This window comes from Euleptes europaea, chromosome 5 (assembly GCF_029931775.1).
Source record: "Euleptes europaea isolate rEulEur1 chromosome 5, rEulEur1.hap1, whole genome shotgun sequence".
In the NCBI taxonomy this organism is placed as follows: domain Eukaryota; kingdom Metazoa; phylum Chordata; class Lepidosauria; order Squamata; family Sphaerodactylidae; genus Euleptes; species Euleptes europaea.
Genome location: NC_079316.1, coordinates 16572480 through 16588669, shown reverse-complemented (window position 1 = coordinate 16588669; position 16190 = coordinate 16572480). Strand labels below are relative to the sequence as shown.

The 16190-nt window shown below is 44.4% G+C and overlaps 1 protein-coding gene across 1 annotated transcript in view; it reads left to right on the top strand.

Moving 5' to 3' along the window:
* Positions 1 to 16190, top strand: part of NAALADL2 (N-acetylated alpha-linked acidic dipeptidase like 2) — a 438734-nt gene that overhangs the window by 226099 nt on the left and 196445 nt on the right. Inside the window, exons 6-7 of the mRNA XM_056850172.1 lie at positions 12659 to 12751; positions 15019 to 15224. Of these exons, the coding sequence (XP_056706150.1) occupies positions 12659 to 12751; positions 15019 to 15224 (299 nt within the window). The remainder of the gene's footprint in view (positions 1 to 12658; positions 12752 to 15018; positions 15225 to 16190) is intronic.

The following is a 16190-nucleotide window of genomic DNA, read 5'->3' as shown; positions in this document are numbered from 1 at the left end:
AGCAATTTTAATTTTATTTTAAAGTATTCCGTGTTATGTGTGTGCGTTTTAAATGACTCATCGCTGTCAAGACGTTCGCTAGCCTGTCAGCTGTTGCTTCTGCCAAGATCCGACTGATGGAAGTAGATATCCGGAGAACTGAGCCTCTTAGCGCAAGCATTAAAGTCTAATTCGTGCTATTGACTGAAAAATCCCTCTGCCTCTATCTGGCATCCCCAAGAGAGGTGTCTTTGGCTGCAGTGCAGTTTTTTAGGCCTAGTTGGACAACACTGCATATCAGGGAGGCATTTTGGTTACCGGGGGAGTGCTCCAGCGCTCGCTTTTGTCATCTTTGTGCCTCCGGCAGATATATTAAACCCGTATCTATGTCTGTGTCATCCTTAATTTGTACCTCGCCTTGAGGAATTACGTCCTAACTGTCTCTCTGCGTGTATTTGCATATGTGCAACAAAACTGTAGGAGGGCATGTTTCGCCTAGGAAGTGCTGTTTTCCAATAACAAAGGAGCAGGAATGGCTGGAGTGGGATTTGGGGAGAGGCGTTCAGAACGCATTGGGAGGCAGATGACTCATCCTCTGTAAATCGGGTAGCCAACGCTCAGGTGGGGCCTGGAGATCTCCCAGAATTAGGGTTGCCAGGTGGCTTGGATAGAGTTGCCTGAGCTGGTTAGTTCTGGTTCTTGGCTCTCTTGTTAGGAGCTAACCAGCCACTTAATTGACCAGAACCACTGGATCTCTCTCACTCGTCACGTTTACACATCAGTAGGGCTGCCAGCCTCCAGGTACTAGCTGGAGAGCTCCTGCTATTACTACTGATCTCCAGCCGATAGAGATCAGTTCTTCTGGAGAAAATATCCGTTTTTGAAATTGGACTCTATAGCATTGAAGTCCCTCCTCTCCCCAAACTCCACCCTCCTCAGGGTCTGCCCCAAAAATCTCCAGGTATTTCCCAACCCGGAGCTGGCAACCCTACACATCCGATACCAAGAAAACTGGAAAGTAGAGCCCAAAAAATCTTGCTTGACATCATAATGACCAACTGGTCCATAATGGAATACCATTACACTCTAAAATTTGCTTCAAAGAGGGCATTTAAATATGGCTTCCCATGTCTGCTCCAGATTGGTTGGGCTACAGGAAGAACTCCAACCATAAAGGGGCACAAGCCAGGAGGAGACTTCTTATGCTTGTCACACATTAACACACATGAAGCTGCCTTATACTGAGTCAGATCCTTGGTCCATCCAAGTCAGTATTGTCTACTCAGACCAACAGCTGCTCTCCAGGGTCTCAGGCAGAGGTCTTTCACATCACATACATGCCTAGTCCCTTAAATGGAGATGCTGGAGATTGAACCTGGGATCTTCTGCATGCCAAGTAGATGCTCCACCACTGAGCCACAGCCCCTCCCTTGTCGAGGCATGTGGAGAGCTTAGCTTTGTCGTTTGGTGCCAACAGATCCAAAAATGGTGACTAGTTTTCCTTTGGCCCAAATGGAGTGAATTATATTATGCATATCTATCCAGAAAATCATATTAGCTTTGTTATTGGCCACTCAAGGGCTTTTTAAAAAAATCAATCAAAGTTTATTTGGAGGTTGGGGAGGAAACGGGGCTCCATAAAATTAAACAAACAGAGTCCAAGGGATCAATCACTGGCATGAGAGAGGAGACAGAAGAGTGGGTGTCTACTACGGCAGCGTCCGCTCATTCATCAGCGATGCCAAAGAAGGTGCTGTGTGAGAAAGTTTGCAGTATATTCAGCATTCTGTCTGTAGTCATTGATTTGCAATTAACTTTCTTCATAGACTATTTGATACACTGCTAAGCAAAAATTAATTTTGCAGAGATAAATGTACTGTATTAATGATGTGGTATGGAATATTTCCCTGCCTTGTTGGCCAGCAACAAAGATGGTTTTCCTTTTAGATGGCACAAGAATTGTTGCTTTATTATGATTATTTACAAACACACAGAACACAGAGACTCGGGCTAATGAGGAGCTGCGGTTCCAAATTCATTTGTGACTTCAATCAAAACGGTGGCCAGTCGTAGATTAAAAAGGCACAAGGAGAAAGCAATTAAAACTAATTAAGGACTACCGTTCATGTATTTTCAGCTTCATGTATTTGTGACTGTCCTTCACAACCTATTGCCCTGACATCTTGGAATGCAGACATGGGACATAGAAGTGTGGATGAAAGTAGCTTTATATGAGGCTGATCTGCATCATAAGTTCTCCTGAAATGAAGTGTGAGTTACTGCCAACAAGTAGTTGGGTCCAGCTACCAACACTTTCAGACATCCCCACTAGGGTTGCCAAATCCAGGTTGAGAAATGCCTGGACATTTGTAGGTGGAGCCTGGAGAAGGTGGAGTTTGTAGAGGGGAGGGACCTCAGCAAGGTATAATGCCACAAAATCCTGCATTTTTTCTACAGGGGAACTGAGCTCTGATTAGGGTTGACAGGTCCCTCTTCGCCACTGGTGGGATGTTTTGGAGGGGTAGAGCCTGAGGAGGGCGGGGCTTGGGGAGGGGAGGGACTTCAATACCATAGAGTCCAATTGCCAAAGCAATTGGAGATCGGTTGTAATCGCAGGAGATCTCCAGCTAGTACCTGGAGGTTGACAACCCTAAATGTTGGAGAGGAGGCATGGGTCTAGAACATACTAATAATATTAGAACACGGGGTCATCTGCTAAAGCTGGAGGGTGAGAGATTCAAAAAGATAAAAGGAAGTATTTTTTCACACAATGCATAGTTAAATTGTGGAACTCCCTGCCCCAGGATGTGGTGATGGCTGCCAGCTTGGAGGGCTTTAAGCGGGGAGTGGACATATTCATGGAGGAGAGGGGTATTCATGGCTATTAGTTAGAATGGATACTAGTCATGCTGCATACCTATTCTCTCTAGTATCAGAGGTAGGGCTGTCGGGAAAAAAATTCGGTACAGTTCGGATTCGGCCGAATTTGGCCCTTGTGGGTTCGGTACGTGCCGAAGTCCGAACTCCCCCACTTCGGATCCGTTCAATTCGGCGGGATTTCAAAGTTCGGAAAAAAAATTCGGCTGAATAAAGCCATTAAAAACACAATCGTGCCTGTCCGCGGCTCTGGGGGGGGGGGCATTTTTGGGCTTAGAGGTCCCAAACTTTCAGCAGAGCTTCAAAGGACGTTTATTGAAAGACTCCCCAAGTTTTGTAAAGATTGGGTCAGGGGGGGCTGAGATATGGGCCCTGAAAGGGGTCCCCCCACCCTTAATGTGCATCTCTCAGCAGAGCTTGCCGCCCACGCACAAAGCTCCCAGCCCCGACAACAGTTTGCAAAGCAACTCAACCTTGTAAAACAACACCTTTGCAACAGGGAAAAACCAGAAGACACACAACTGAAACCTCCCCCCTCAAACCAGGGAGCGAGAGACTCGAGGGGGAACACACACCCCAGGCAGAACCGACGAAAGCCCCCTTTGGCTTCCCCCCCCCACCCACAGAAACTGCTCCCTCCCCACACACACACAGACTCTGCTTTCCCCCCCCCACACACACACATACACAGGAGAAAAATTATAGATTAAAGCCCCCAAAGGGGTCTTACTGTGGCTGTCTTCTGTTCCATCAAGAGGGGCTGAAGAGGACTTGTAATCCAAGATGATTCCAATTAGGCACGGGACGTTTTGCTCTGGAGATGCACAGGATCGGCTGATCCATTCATCCCAATAGGGAAAAGGGGAAAGGGGAAAGGGGACAGCCCATATCTCGGGACCCCCTGACCCAATGTTCACAAAACTTGGGGGGTATCTTAAGAACACTGGTCTGAAACTCCGCTCAAAGTTTGGGATCTGCACCCCCAAAAATGCGCCCCCTGCAGCCATGGAAAGAGAAAAGGGGGGAGGCGATATTTCTGCCCCCACTGAACCCATCTTTACAAAACTTGGGTAGTATCTTAAGAATAATTGACTGAAGCTATGCTAAAAGTTTGGGGGCTATATCCCCAAAAAAGCACCCCCTGCAGCCACATAAATGGAAAAAGGGGGGAGGGAAAAGGGGGAGAGCCCATATCTCGAGACCCCCTGACCCAATGTTTACAAAACTTGGGGGGTATCTTAAGAAGCTTCATCTGAAGCTCCAGTGAAAGTTTTGTGTCTGTACCCCCCCAAAATACACCCCCTGCAGCCACAGAAAGGAGCGAATGGGCACAAGCACCCCCCCACACACACGAGGATTTCGCTCTCTCTCTCTTTCTCCCTGGCCGGGCCGCACATCAGCTGATTCCTCCAGTACTCAATCCTGACTGATTGGCCAGAAGAAGACCCAGCTTGGCCACCGATTGGCCGGGGGAGGAGAATGCTGCTTACTGACGGTTATGCTGCTTACTGACGGCCGAATTTGCCGAATTTATTCGCGAACTCCCAAACTCGCTGAATTCGGCCCCCCCCCCCGGTTGCCCGCCAGTTTTGAGTTCGGTTCCTCCCGAACTAAAAACCACCGAATCAGGGGGAATTCAGCTGATTTTCAGTTCGGGCCGAACCAAATTGACAGCCCTAATCAGAGGAGCATGCCTATTATTTTAGGTGCGGTGGAACACAAGCAGGATGGTGCTGCTGCACTCGTCTTGTTTGTGGCTTCCTAGAGGCACCTGGTTGGCCACTGTGTGAACAGATTGCTGGACTTGATGGGCCTTGGTCTGATCCAGCAGGGCCTTTCTTATGTTCTTATGTCTTCCCCAAGAGCTTCTGGAGTGCATGAAGCTTTGGGTATAGTAGAAACCACAGGAAGTTCCTCTTCTGAGGAGACTTCTGAACAGTCTTTACCCTACATACAGGCAGGGCTAGGGCAACCTTGACAGTACCCTAATGACCTCCATCGGTGAGAATTAAACACTGTTAGAATGTGTGTGTGTTAAGTGCCATCAGGTCACATCTGACTTATGGAGACCCTACGAATTAATAGCCTCTAAAATGTCCTATCATTAACTGCCTGGTTAAGGTCTTGCAAACTAAGGGCTGTGGCTTCCTTAATTGAGACAATCCATCTCATGTTGGATTTTCCTCTTTTCCTGCCACCTTCAACTTTTCCCAGCATTATTGTCTTTTCTGAAGACTCTTGTCTTATCATGATGTGACCAAAGTACTATAGTTTCATTTTGGTCATTTTAGCTTCTAGGGAGAATTCAGGCTTGATGTGATCTAGAACCCACTTATTTGTATTTTGGGCAGTCCATGGTATCTGTAACACTCCTCCAAGACTGCATTTCAAATGAATCAACTTTTTTTCCTGTCAGCTTTCTTCGCTGTCCAACTTTCCTACCTGTACATAGTAATGGGGGATAGTACGGTATGAATTACCTTGATCTTGGTCACCAGTGACACATCTTTATACTTAAGGATCTTTTCTAGCTTCTTAATGGCTGCACTTCCCAGTCTCAGTCACCTTCTGATTTCTTGGTTGCAGTCTCCCCTTTGGTTCATGATGGAGTCAAGGCATAGAAAATAGCTGGGTGGAAAACCACATCCACAACATAACATGCACAGCTCTTTCAGTTTGTCAACATTTTCTATTTCCTTTGGGTTGTTCTTTCCCCCTTAATTTTAATCAACATAAGGAAAGTACAAGCTTCGTTGCCTTTATCTTTTTTTTTTACAACTATTATTCAAATTAATAATAATTTCCACAGAGTTTTGACTTGGTTTGAACGTAACATTTAAACCATACTTTGTGTGTGTGGAATCAATTTCCTTTCAAGCATTTATTGCTATCCAGAAATAAAAATTGACAGGAAACATCTTTTTTTAATGCTTACTAAATAAAACTGGGGAAGACACTGGCAAACCACCCCGCAAACAAAGTCTGCCTTGGAAACGTCGGGATGTGACATCGCCCCATGGGTCAGGAATGACCCAGTGCTTGCACAGGGGACCTTTACCTTAAATAAAAGTTAAAATAAATGTGCTAAATCGGTTTGTGTTCTATTTAGGGCACTGGACAATTTCCTGGAAAATCTCCTGAATTTTATTTTTTCTGATTCTGTTCTCCTCTTGCAAACCTGCACATGAGGGAGAATGCAGTCTGCAGAGGTTAGGGTTGTCAGCACCCAGGTGGGACCTGGAGATCTCCAGCAATTACAACTGATCTCCAGATTATGGTGATCAGTCCCCCAGGAGAAATAGGCTGCTTTGCAGGATGAACTCCATAGCATTATACCAGACTGGGGCCCTTCCCCTCTCCAAACCCCATTATCTCCAGTAGGGGTGCGCTCCAATTTTTCATTTTTTTCAGATTTCGGTTTACTAAACCAGTAAATTTTCACAAAACCTGGACTTTTTTTGAAAATGTTTGGGTTTAATAAACCTGAACCCAAAAAATTCAAAAAGAAAAGAAAAGAAAGAAAATCACCAAGAAGGGGCTGTTCCTAGCCTCTCTGTCTGCGTGCTCCGGGGAGTTGGAGTGCCCTGGAAATGGAGCTAGTAGGAATACTGCCTCCCTTTCCAAGCTGCATGCCAGATCGGGCCTCCAGCATGCAGCATGGAGAAGGAGGCAGGAGCGTTCCTAGCCCCGCTGTCTGTGTGGAGCCGGCATACTCAGGCAGCAGCGCTAGTGAGAACGCTCCCGCCTTTCTCTCCAAGCTGCATTCTGGATTGGTTATCCGGCGTGATCCGGCAAGCAGCTTGGAGAGGTAGGCAAGACGTCCTTATCCACACTGCCGGTCTTCTCCTGAGTCTGGAGAAGGCGGGCGATGTGGATCTGAGTCAGCAAAGTAAATAAGGGAGGAGGGAAGGGGGAAAATGGCAGGGAAGGGGGGGCTGGTGGCGGGGCCGAAGCGGTCCGAATAATGCCAAATAAATTCTGCATTATTTGAGTCTGTTTTTTGGCCCTCCCTTTTTTTGCCGCCATTTTTGCCAGTTAACCACACACACCTCCGAAAAATACCGATCCATTTGGATAACTATTGTCAATGAATGTATAGATCGTCCATTGCTTCAGTTTTTACGAAAACTCTTATATGCCTTTCAATGTGTTGCTGGCGTTACCCTTTGGCCAAATGTTGCTCGAAGCCAGGGCATGGTTGGCCGCCTTTAAGTTACAACTTAAGTTGCACTTTAGCACTGAGAAGCTCCTAGCTTCTCTGAAGCACGACCTTTTAAATCCTCATGGGAAAAAATCTTAGATGAGAAATTGTCATTGTTGGTTTTCTCACAGGATATGTTATTAGATTTTGGGGAAACTGAAGCTTTTACCAAAATTAAAAAGCACATTAAAGAGCTTGATTATAACAGCACTACTTTTCGTGCTCGCCGCGTTTGTTCATCTCAGTTTTTCGGAATACCACCACCACACGGTTTGGCCGCTTATACTTATTATTTGACAACTCCTCATCTTGCTAGAGCCTTCTGTTTAAGCCTTCTGTTTAGCTAGACTGAATGCTAACCCCTCTATGGTTATGCAGGGCAGAATTTTGAATATACCATACCCAGACAGGACCTGTCCTTGCTCTCCTGGCTCTATTGATTCATTAGCTCATGCCGTCTTGGAATGCCACTTTTATGAGCAACTTCGATCACGTTATATCTCTCCCCTTTTAACATATAAATCTAATGCCTCTGTCTCTGACATAATGCCTTTTTTATTAAGTGACAGGGATCCCAAGGCTACATTGTCAGTGGCAAGATTTATTTCAGTCCTTATTTCCCTCAAACACTAGATTTACGCTGCTCAGGATCAATGGATCAAGGAGCTTCTAAGGGATAAAGGAAAGGAAAAGAAAAATACCAAAAAGGTATTTTTTGGGTTGTTTTTTAAATTTGACATAACAATATGAACCCCCCTACTCTTATACTCCACCCCAAAATCTCCAGAAATTTCCCAACCCAGAATTGGCAAGCCTAGTCTCCATAACACTCATCCTGTAATGTTTTATAGTTTTTAGTTACAAGATTTGGAAAGATGGAACTAAACTAGAACCATTAACGATAACAATAATCCCTTTCTGTTCTTTTAGTAGTGAAGTAGCTTTATAGCTTCGATAAAGTTTAAAGAATATTTCAGGCTGCATTAAACTGAAGTCTCCCTGTCACTTTCCAGAGCATAAAGGAGAAAGAGATAAAGTTGTCAAGACCTTTTTAAAGTCTTTTGTTGGACGGCTAATGCTAGAAACTCAGGTTTGGTTGTCAGAAATGTTTAAGGGAAATTAAATTTTACTTCTTTTCCTTACTCCATTGAGAGCTGTCTGAGCCTTTTGTTAGTCAAACTAAGCCTATAAGCCAAGTAATGGCACTGTACAATACATCTATTCATTATGTTATCTGATTCCAGAAGATGTCAGTTGCCAGCGGAGGACATTCGATTTTGCTATTACCTTTATAAGGGACTACAAGTTACAGGAGACATGTGGCTACCACTATGAATTGGTTTGTCCCTCTCCTTCTGTAAGACAGGATAACAATTACTCGGGTGTTATATTTTTTCCTGGCCAGCTGAAGCCAATGACTTGGAGCAACAAAACACATAGAATCAGGTTCTAATGATAAAGTGCTACTATATGATACACAAGAGAGCTGACATGTGGATGCCATTTTGTGTGGTAGCTGTTTGTCTCCTGTGTGATGCAGTTCTACATCGAGATCTTGGGGTAGCCTTTTCCTTTACAAATTATGGCTTGTGTGGTTTTCCCAATGCTATTGCAGCTGCCCATACAGCACAGTGGCAAGAGGGCTTTCACATGGCAGGTTTCCCCACAGGTCCTCTGCTCCAGTCCCCTAGCAGCAGCCCCCCCATCATTGCGGCTTTTCTCATTTTTGTTTTTGTTTTAAATCAGCAGTTGAATATCACTTAACATTATAACGATATGTGTATCCAGTTCTCTAAATTCCCAGCTTTCATTTTGAAAAAAGTATCCCTAGTCCCTTTCATTGTGGAGATATGAAGGGAAAGGCATATACCTGCAACAAAATGGGATAGAGATGTGCTTTTTTAAATTAAATTTTGGAATTCAGAGAACCTGACACAGAGATTGTTATAATGCTATAGTAATATTCAATAACTGGTTTTTTAAAAGGTCCTCAGTGTCTGGGGGGGTACCACTGTGGGGACAAGGGCAGAGAAAATGGCTGCCACATAAACAGGAAATGGAAAATCGAAACTTTTCCATCAACTTGGCAGGCGTCCAGGCTTTGCGACAATTTCCCCCCAAACTTCACGGCAAAGTAAGTTGGGGTAGGATCCCAAATCTGGACAGACCAGCCTGCTTGCTACCAAATTCCATGTAAACTAGAGGCATCTCTAGCATAGAAACACCAGGCAGGCAGAGAAATGGGGGGATATTCGCTTACCTCAACCCCGCCCCATTCAATAAGCAGCAACTCTGGTAGTGTCAAAATGTAAATCTATAAGTAGATAAAAGAACCCCAAATGGTATGGACATTTCCCCAAAGAATTTCAGTATGTCTTGCATAGAATTCTACCATTATTAACATTTGGCTGAGAGGGGGAAAAAAGAAGAAAGCAAGCTATATTTGCTATTGCACCTGCTTCAGTCCTTAATGAGGCCATTTGTTTTCAGAGCCTGGGAGGGAAAAGGGAAAAAAAAGAGATATTAGTTTTAATTAATTTTTAAAACAAACTCATTTGTCAAATACAAAGAACATGAACTCGAAAGCCCTTTTGACAAAGACAGGTTATTTTCTAGGTTGGAATGTACTCCCCATTTAAACATTCCTGTATGCTTGCAGAACAAGGCCAAGACATGAACTGAGTGGGGAAACAGAACATGAGACAAATAATAGTCTGTGAGACCGAGACCTTCCCAAAGAGCCTCCCTTTGGTTCAGTGACTATTGTTCTGAAGATGTCCATGCTGACTTAGGATCTTCAATTATAGGTGGAAGATCAAGTGAATTGAATAGTGAAGTGAATAGGTGGAAGTTCAAGTGAAGTGGACTCTGATCTGGAGAACCGGTTTTGATTACCCACTCCTCCACATGAGCAGTGGACTCTAATCTGGTGAACCGGGTTGGTTTCCCCACTCCTCCACATGAAGCCAGGTGAACATGAAGCAGCCTTATACTGAATCAGACCCTTGGTCCATTGAAGTCAATATTGTCTACTCAGACTGGCAGCAGCTCTCCAGGGTCTCAGGCAGAGGTCTTTCACAACACCTACTTGTCTAGTCCCTTTAACTGGAGATGCTGGGGATTGACCCTGGGACCTTCTGCATGCCAAGCAGATGCTCTACCACTGAGCCACGGCCCCTCCCCTGTGACCTTGGGCTAGTCACAGTTCTCTTAGAGCTCTATCAGCTCCACCTACCTCACAGGGTGTCTGTTGTGGGGAGGGGAAGGGAAGGTGATTGTAAGCCGGTTTGATTCTTCTTTAAGTGGTAGAGAAAGTCAGTATATAAAAACCAACTCTTCTTCTTCCTCTTGAATGGAAGAAATTTTTTTCTCATGGAAAATCCACAATTCCCAATGTATACAATACGGCAATTGCTTGAATCAAATTACCAAAACACACATCTGGGGGGCTCTGCTTTGCAGGAACAGAGCACAATGTGACATCTGCAGAGGACATTTACTTTTAAGGAAAATAGGATTGATGAGAGGCTGATCCTGCTTAGCCTTAGGGAATTCGTCTAGAGTCTACCTCTATAAGAACAAAGAGTAGAATTGAGCTCATGAGTTGGAAAAGGTCTGAGGAGGTACTGTAGCTCAGAGCTAGTGTATATGATTTGCACACAAAATACCATTGCTTCAAGCCGTTTCAAGTTAAAAGGATTCAGGTATCACCTGTTGGGAGAAACCTGTCCCTAAATCTCTAGAGAGCCACTGCCTGCCGCTCCAAAGAGGCAATACTGAGCGTGGGGTTACCGGCCTCCATGGTGAAGCCTGTAGTTCTCCCAGGATTATAACTGATCTCCAACTGCAGAGATCAGTTCTTCGAGAGGAAATTGCAGCTGCAGAGGGCAGTTTTTATGGTATACCATATAGGCTAAGAGAAAATGAAGTACTAGAGTGGCTATATAGGGTGAATATTCTAGGACATCCATTTACCTTTTTTGTATACCACAGAAGCTAGGAGAAACTAATTGTCACCTGTAATGACACTAAAGGCCAGAGGCCAGCTGGGAACTGAGAAAAGGACATTGTTGGTGGACATCCTTCTGTAGGGTTTCAGAGTGGATTTTTCTCCTTAACACTGGGGTTGCCAACCTCGAGGTACTAGTTGAAGATCTCCTGCTATTACAACTGATCTCCAGCCAATAGAGATCAATTCACTTGGAGAGAATGGCCGCTGTGGCAATTGGGCTCTATGGCATTGAAGTCCCCCCTCCCCAAGCCCCACCCTCCTCAGGCTCCGCCCCAAAACCTCCAGCCGGTGGCAAAGAGGGACCTGGCTACCCTACCTTAACACTGAAAAAATAACCTGTAGAAGATATTGAGAGGTTGTTTTTTTTTTAGGTTGAATTGAACAAAACTGGTTAGCACAAATATGTAGGATCAAAGGAGCTAGCATAACATACAGAGCACATGTGTATAGAAGTCTACAAGTCATGTAAAGTGGGGGGGAAAGGCAAGGGAAATGATATGAGGTGGGAAATTTTAATTTAAAATTTTAATTTTGGAGGGAGAATGTGACCTCACAGGAAGGGGAGGAGTTGGAGGAGCTGACGTTTGACCTAGCTGTGACATCACATTCATGCTGAACCAAACTCCCTCCCCTCCCCACAGCTCCTCCCTCCTCAGGCATCACCCTTGGAATGAATCTCCAGGAATTTCCCAAGCTAGCGTTTGCAGCCCTAACTATGGTTGGCAGGTCCCCCCTGGCCAAAAGTGGTGGGTGGAGGTAGGATTGCAAGATCCAGGTTGAGAAACTCCTGGGAATTTGGGGATGGAGCCTGGGGAGAACAGGGACCTCAGTGGAGTGCAATGCCGTAGAGTCCACCCTCCAAAGTATCCATTTTCTTCACAGGAGTTGATTTCTGTAATCTGGAGATGAGCTGTAATTCTGGGGGGTCCCCAGGTCCCACCTGGAGGCTGGCATCCCTAGCCCTAACTGACTGGACAAAGGCAGCTTCATAGTCTAAGAAGGCAAAATACTTGCAGTTGTAGTTTCATTCTCCTCTGATTTGGACCTGGTGGTCATATTAGTAAATCAGTGTTGTATTGGGCAACTGAATACATTTTAAGTTCCAAACTAGGCAGGGTTGCCTGGTCCCTCTTCGCCATTGGTGGGAGAATTTTTGGGGTGGAGCCTGAGGAAGGTGGGGTTTGGGGAGGGGAGGGACTTCAATGCCATAGAGTCCACTTGCCAAAGCGGCCATTTTCTCCAGGTGAACTGGTCTCTATCGGCTGGAGATTAGTTGTAATAGCGGGAGATCTGCAGCTAGTACCTGAAGGTTGGCAATCCTAAAACTAGGTTTATAATAGATGTTAAAGGAGGATAACAAATGCTACATCAGTAAGACAGACTAGGCACAGGTGAAAACACCTCCATTCTACTTTCTTTTTCCTGTAAGAACATACTTCATCTCCCAGCAGGCAGCACTTCCAACTCAGTTGATTATAACCACCAATTTATACGGACACAATAATCATTTTTTAAAAATTGTTTTTATAATTTTTAATTTGGTCATTCATGATCTTAAAAGATACCTGTTTCCTTTTATCTCCTAGCAGAAAGAAAAGTTGTAATTCTGAACGTTCATACTCAGCCAACCTACACGACAATGTCTAATGTTATCGGGTATATAAAAGGGGCTACACTTCCTGGTACGTATAACTTTATTTTCTCTCTTTCATTTGGGGGCCAAATTACTGATTATCTGTAGTTCCATGATTCTTTTTTGGAGCCTCCCCTTTCTTTTAGGAATCTGCTGTGGCTGCAATTTGAAGGGAAAGATCAGCATTGAATAGGGTTGCCAGGTCCCTCTTCTCCACTGGCAGGAGGTTTTTGGGACGGAGCCTGAAGGGGGCGGGATTTGGGGAGGGGAGAGACTTCAATGCCATAGAGTCCAATTACCAAAATGGCCATTTTCTCCAGGTGAACTGATATCTATCGGCTGGAGATCAGTTTTAATAGCAGATCTCCAGCTAGTACCTGGAGGTTGGCAACCCTATCCTTTAAAAAAGGTAGAGAAAATTGGCATATAAAAATTGGAATATCAACTCTTATTCTTCTTCCTCTTCTTCCTCTTCTTCTTCCTCTTCTTCTTCCTCTTCTTTTTCTTCTTCTGACTTCCAAGTTGTCACTGCTCAGATAAACGGAAACTGCCATGTGCAAACTGCTTTGAATTAAATGAGCTCTCCCTTTGGGCAATGATATGGCCATATCTCACAAGAAAGAGTGAAGTTGAATGCAAAGGATCACATGGAGTAGCACACAAAAGTCATTTTCAACCAGTGGAAGGGAGAACATTTTCACTCATTCACTCTCCCCCAACACACACACACACACACTGCATCCCTCCCCAAATTCATCTCCACCATAATTGTCTGGAGGGTCCTCTGTCCTCTGTCACTCAGGAACAGCACATGGGGGAATTCAGTGAACAGTAGTGGGAGAGGAGAAACAGCAAAAATCTCCTTTTACCTCAGACAGAAATGACCTATGCAGGCAGGAACCCTGTGGATTTAACCCAGAAAGCATGTTTATTTTATTTTCTTCAGTACTGATCCGAAACTCTCCTAACATGGCTTCCCTCGCGTTTTCTACCAAGCTAAAAGGGACCCGACTGTTTTTAGACTGGGTTCCTGCTGAAGATTCCTCAAAGGATATTAGCTATCAATTTCTTCCCCTGCTCTAGCTCCAGCTTATCCTTTTTGACGTAAGGCGGTTAGAACGTGGCCCCAGTGCTTAGACAAACAAGTTATACAGTTATTGTTGCTTACTGCTTACATTTTATTTTTATTTTTTCATGTTGGGTAAACACTTATGGATCTTTTGCCAACCCACAAAGTGTAGCCATTACAAGAAAAATATCCAAGCCTATCTTTCACAGTCTATTAGCTTTACATATTATAAATAGCACCAAAAATGTATTTTAAAAAAGGAGTTCGATTCCAATCCGTGAAAACATTCCCCCTAATGGGATGCCATTGCAACCTGCTTTAAGTTTTCTCTACAGTGTTGTCTCTTGTTATTACGGTGAACAAAACTGCTATGGAGCCGTTTTGCTAGAAAGAACTTTCTCAGTCAGACTGTGTGTGCCCAATTAAAAAAAAAAGTTCATATGTAGTAATCGCAGAAAACCCTTGAGGAATATGTAATTTCATAGACAATTTAACGTGCAGATGATTTGCTACACACACTTTTTTGGCACATTCCAACATGTTGCCAGCAGGGACGTGCGAAAAACCTCAGATAAAAATAATAACCTTTTATTTTATTTTATTTTATTTTTACACTAAATCTGTCTTACTCTGAGGAATACCAGGAGCATGACATGGAAGCAGGCAATGGCAGACCACCTCTGAACAGCTCTTGTCTTGAAAACCCCACCAGGGGTCGCCATAAGTCAGATGTGACTTGACGGCAAAAAAATGCATTTTGGTGCTGTGGTTGAAAGACAGTGGTTGGTCGACTGCCACAGTTTTAGTTCATAATGTGATAAGATAGAAACATAGAGTTGGACGGTATCTCCAGGGTCATCTAGTCCAACCCCGTCCACAATGCAGGAAACTCACAACTACCTCCCCCCCACTCTCCCAGTGACCCCTGCTCTATGTCCAGAGGAAGGCAAGAAATGTAGAAGGCAAAAACCCTGTAGATGTCAACTTCCACGCATACAACACGTAGTAACAGTTTTGTAAAATATATATTTTGCGGCGTCTAAATGATCATTTTAATTCTGAGTCAGGCATCCCCCCCGCCCCCGATTTAAAGCTGCAGCTTACTGATGCAATTTTCTTCTTGATTTCAGCAGCAAAGAGCAGTATTATGCAACTGCCCATAATGGGAGCTCTCAAGTAACACTCACCACTTCGAAGGGTTATCTCTTGTGCTTTTTAATTCACAGAAAGCTCACTTCAATTTTCAGATAGATACATCATTGTCGGCAGCCATCACAGCAGCTTACGCGGTTATGGTGGCCAGCAGTGGGCTCACGGCACCACAGTGACGACGGCCCTCATTCAAGCCTTGACGCGGAAAGTGAGGAAAGGCTGGAGGCCGGATCGAACAATACTTTTTTGCTCCTGGGGAGAAACAGCATTTGGCAATATTGGCTCCTATGAATGGGCAGAGGTAAGAAAACATTGCTTTTTTCAATACAAGGGGAACCAAACGGAGATGGCTAATATTATGATCGCCACTGGGGGCAAAAATGAAACATGGTGAACCTTGCAAAGCTGATGTATTTCACTTCTGAAGTTAGTGACTCTCCCGTCTGTAAATGTAGGTGCAAATGCATCCAGTCCTACTAACATGTCATTGAAGAGTATGTACATACGTGCCGTCAATGCTTAGGGCTGTTTAGCTTGGAAAGAAGGCGGTTAAGGGGAGACATGATAGAGGTCTATAAAATTAGACATGGTATGGAGAGAGGGGACAGGGAGAAGCTTTTCTCCCTCTCTCATAATAATAGAACACAGGGTCATCTGCTGAAGCTGGAGGATGAGAGATTCAAAACAGATAAAAGGAAGTATTTCTTCACACAGTTCATAGTTAAATTGTGGAACTCCCTGCCCCAGTAGGTGGTGATGGCTGCCAACTTGGAAGGCTTTAAGAGGGAGTGGACATGTTCATAGAGGAGAGGGCTATTCAAGGCTGCTAGTCAAAATGGCTACTAGTCATGATGCATACCTATTCTCCCCAGGATCAGAGGAGCATGCCTAGGATATTAGTTGCTGTGGAATGCAGGCAGGACAAATGCTGCTGTAGTTGTCTTTCTTGTGGGTTTCCTAGAGGCATCTGGTTGGTCACTGTGTGAACAGACTGCTGGACTTGAAGGGCCTTGGTCTGCAGAGTCTTCCTTGGTGGTCTCCCATCCAAATACCGACCCTGCTTAGTTTCCAAGATCTGAAGAGTTCAGACTATCTCTCCTTCCCTCCACTTTGAAGAATAGCTCTGGCATTTTCCCTAAAGCAATATTTTGAAGAAAATGTGGATGTTTATGCTTAAACATAATATCTGAGGAAGGCATGAGAGATTTCAATAAGAGAAGCAAAGTTTATTAGCTGCAGTCCTCATCTCCCTATCACAGTGTGCACT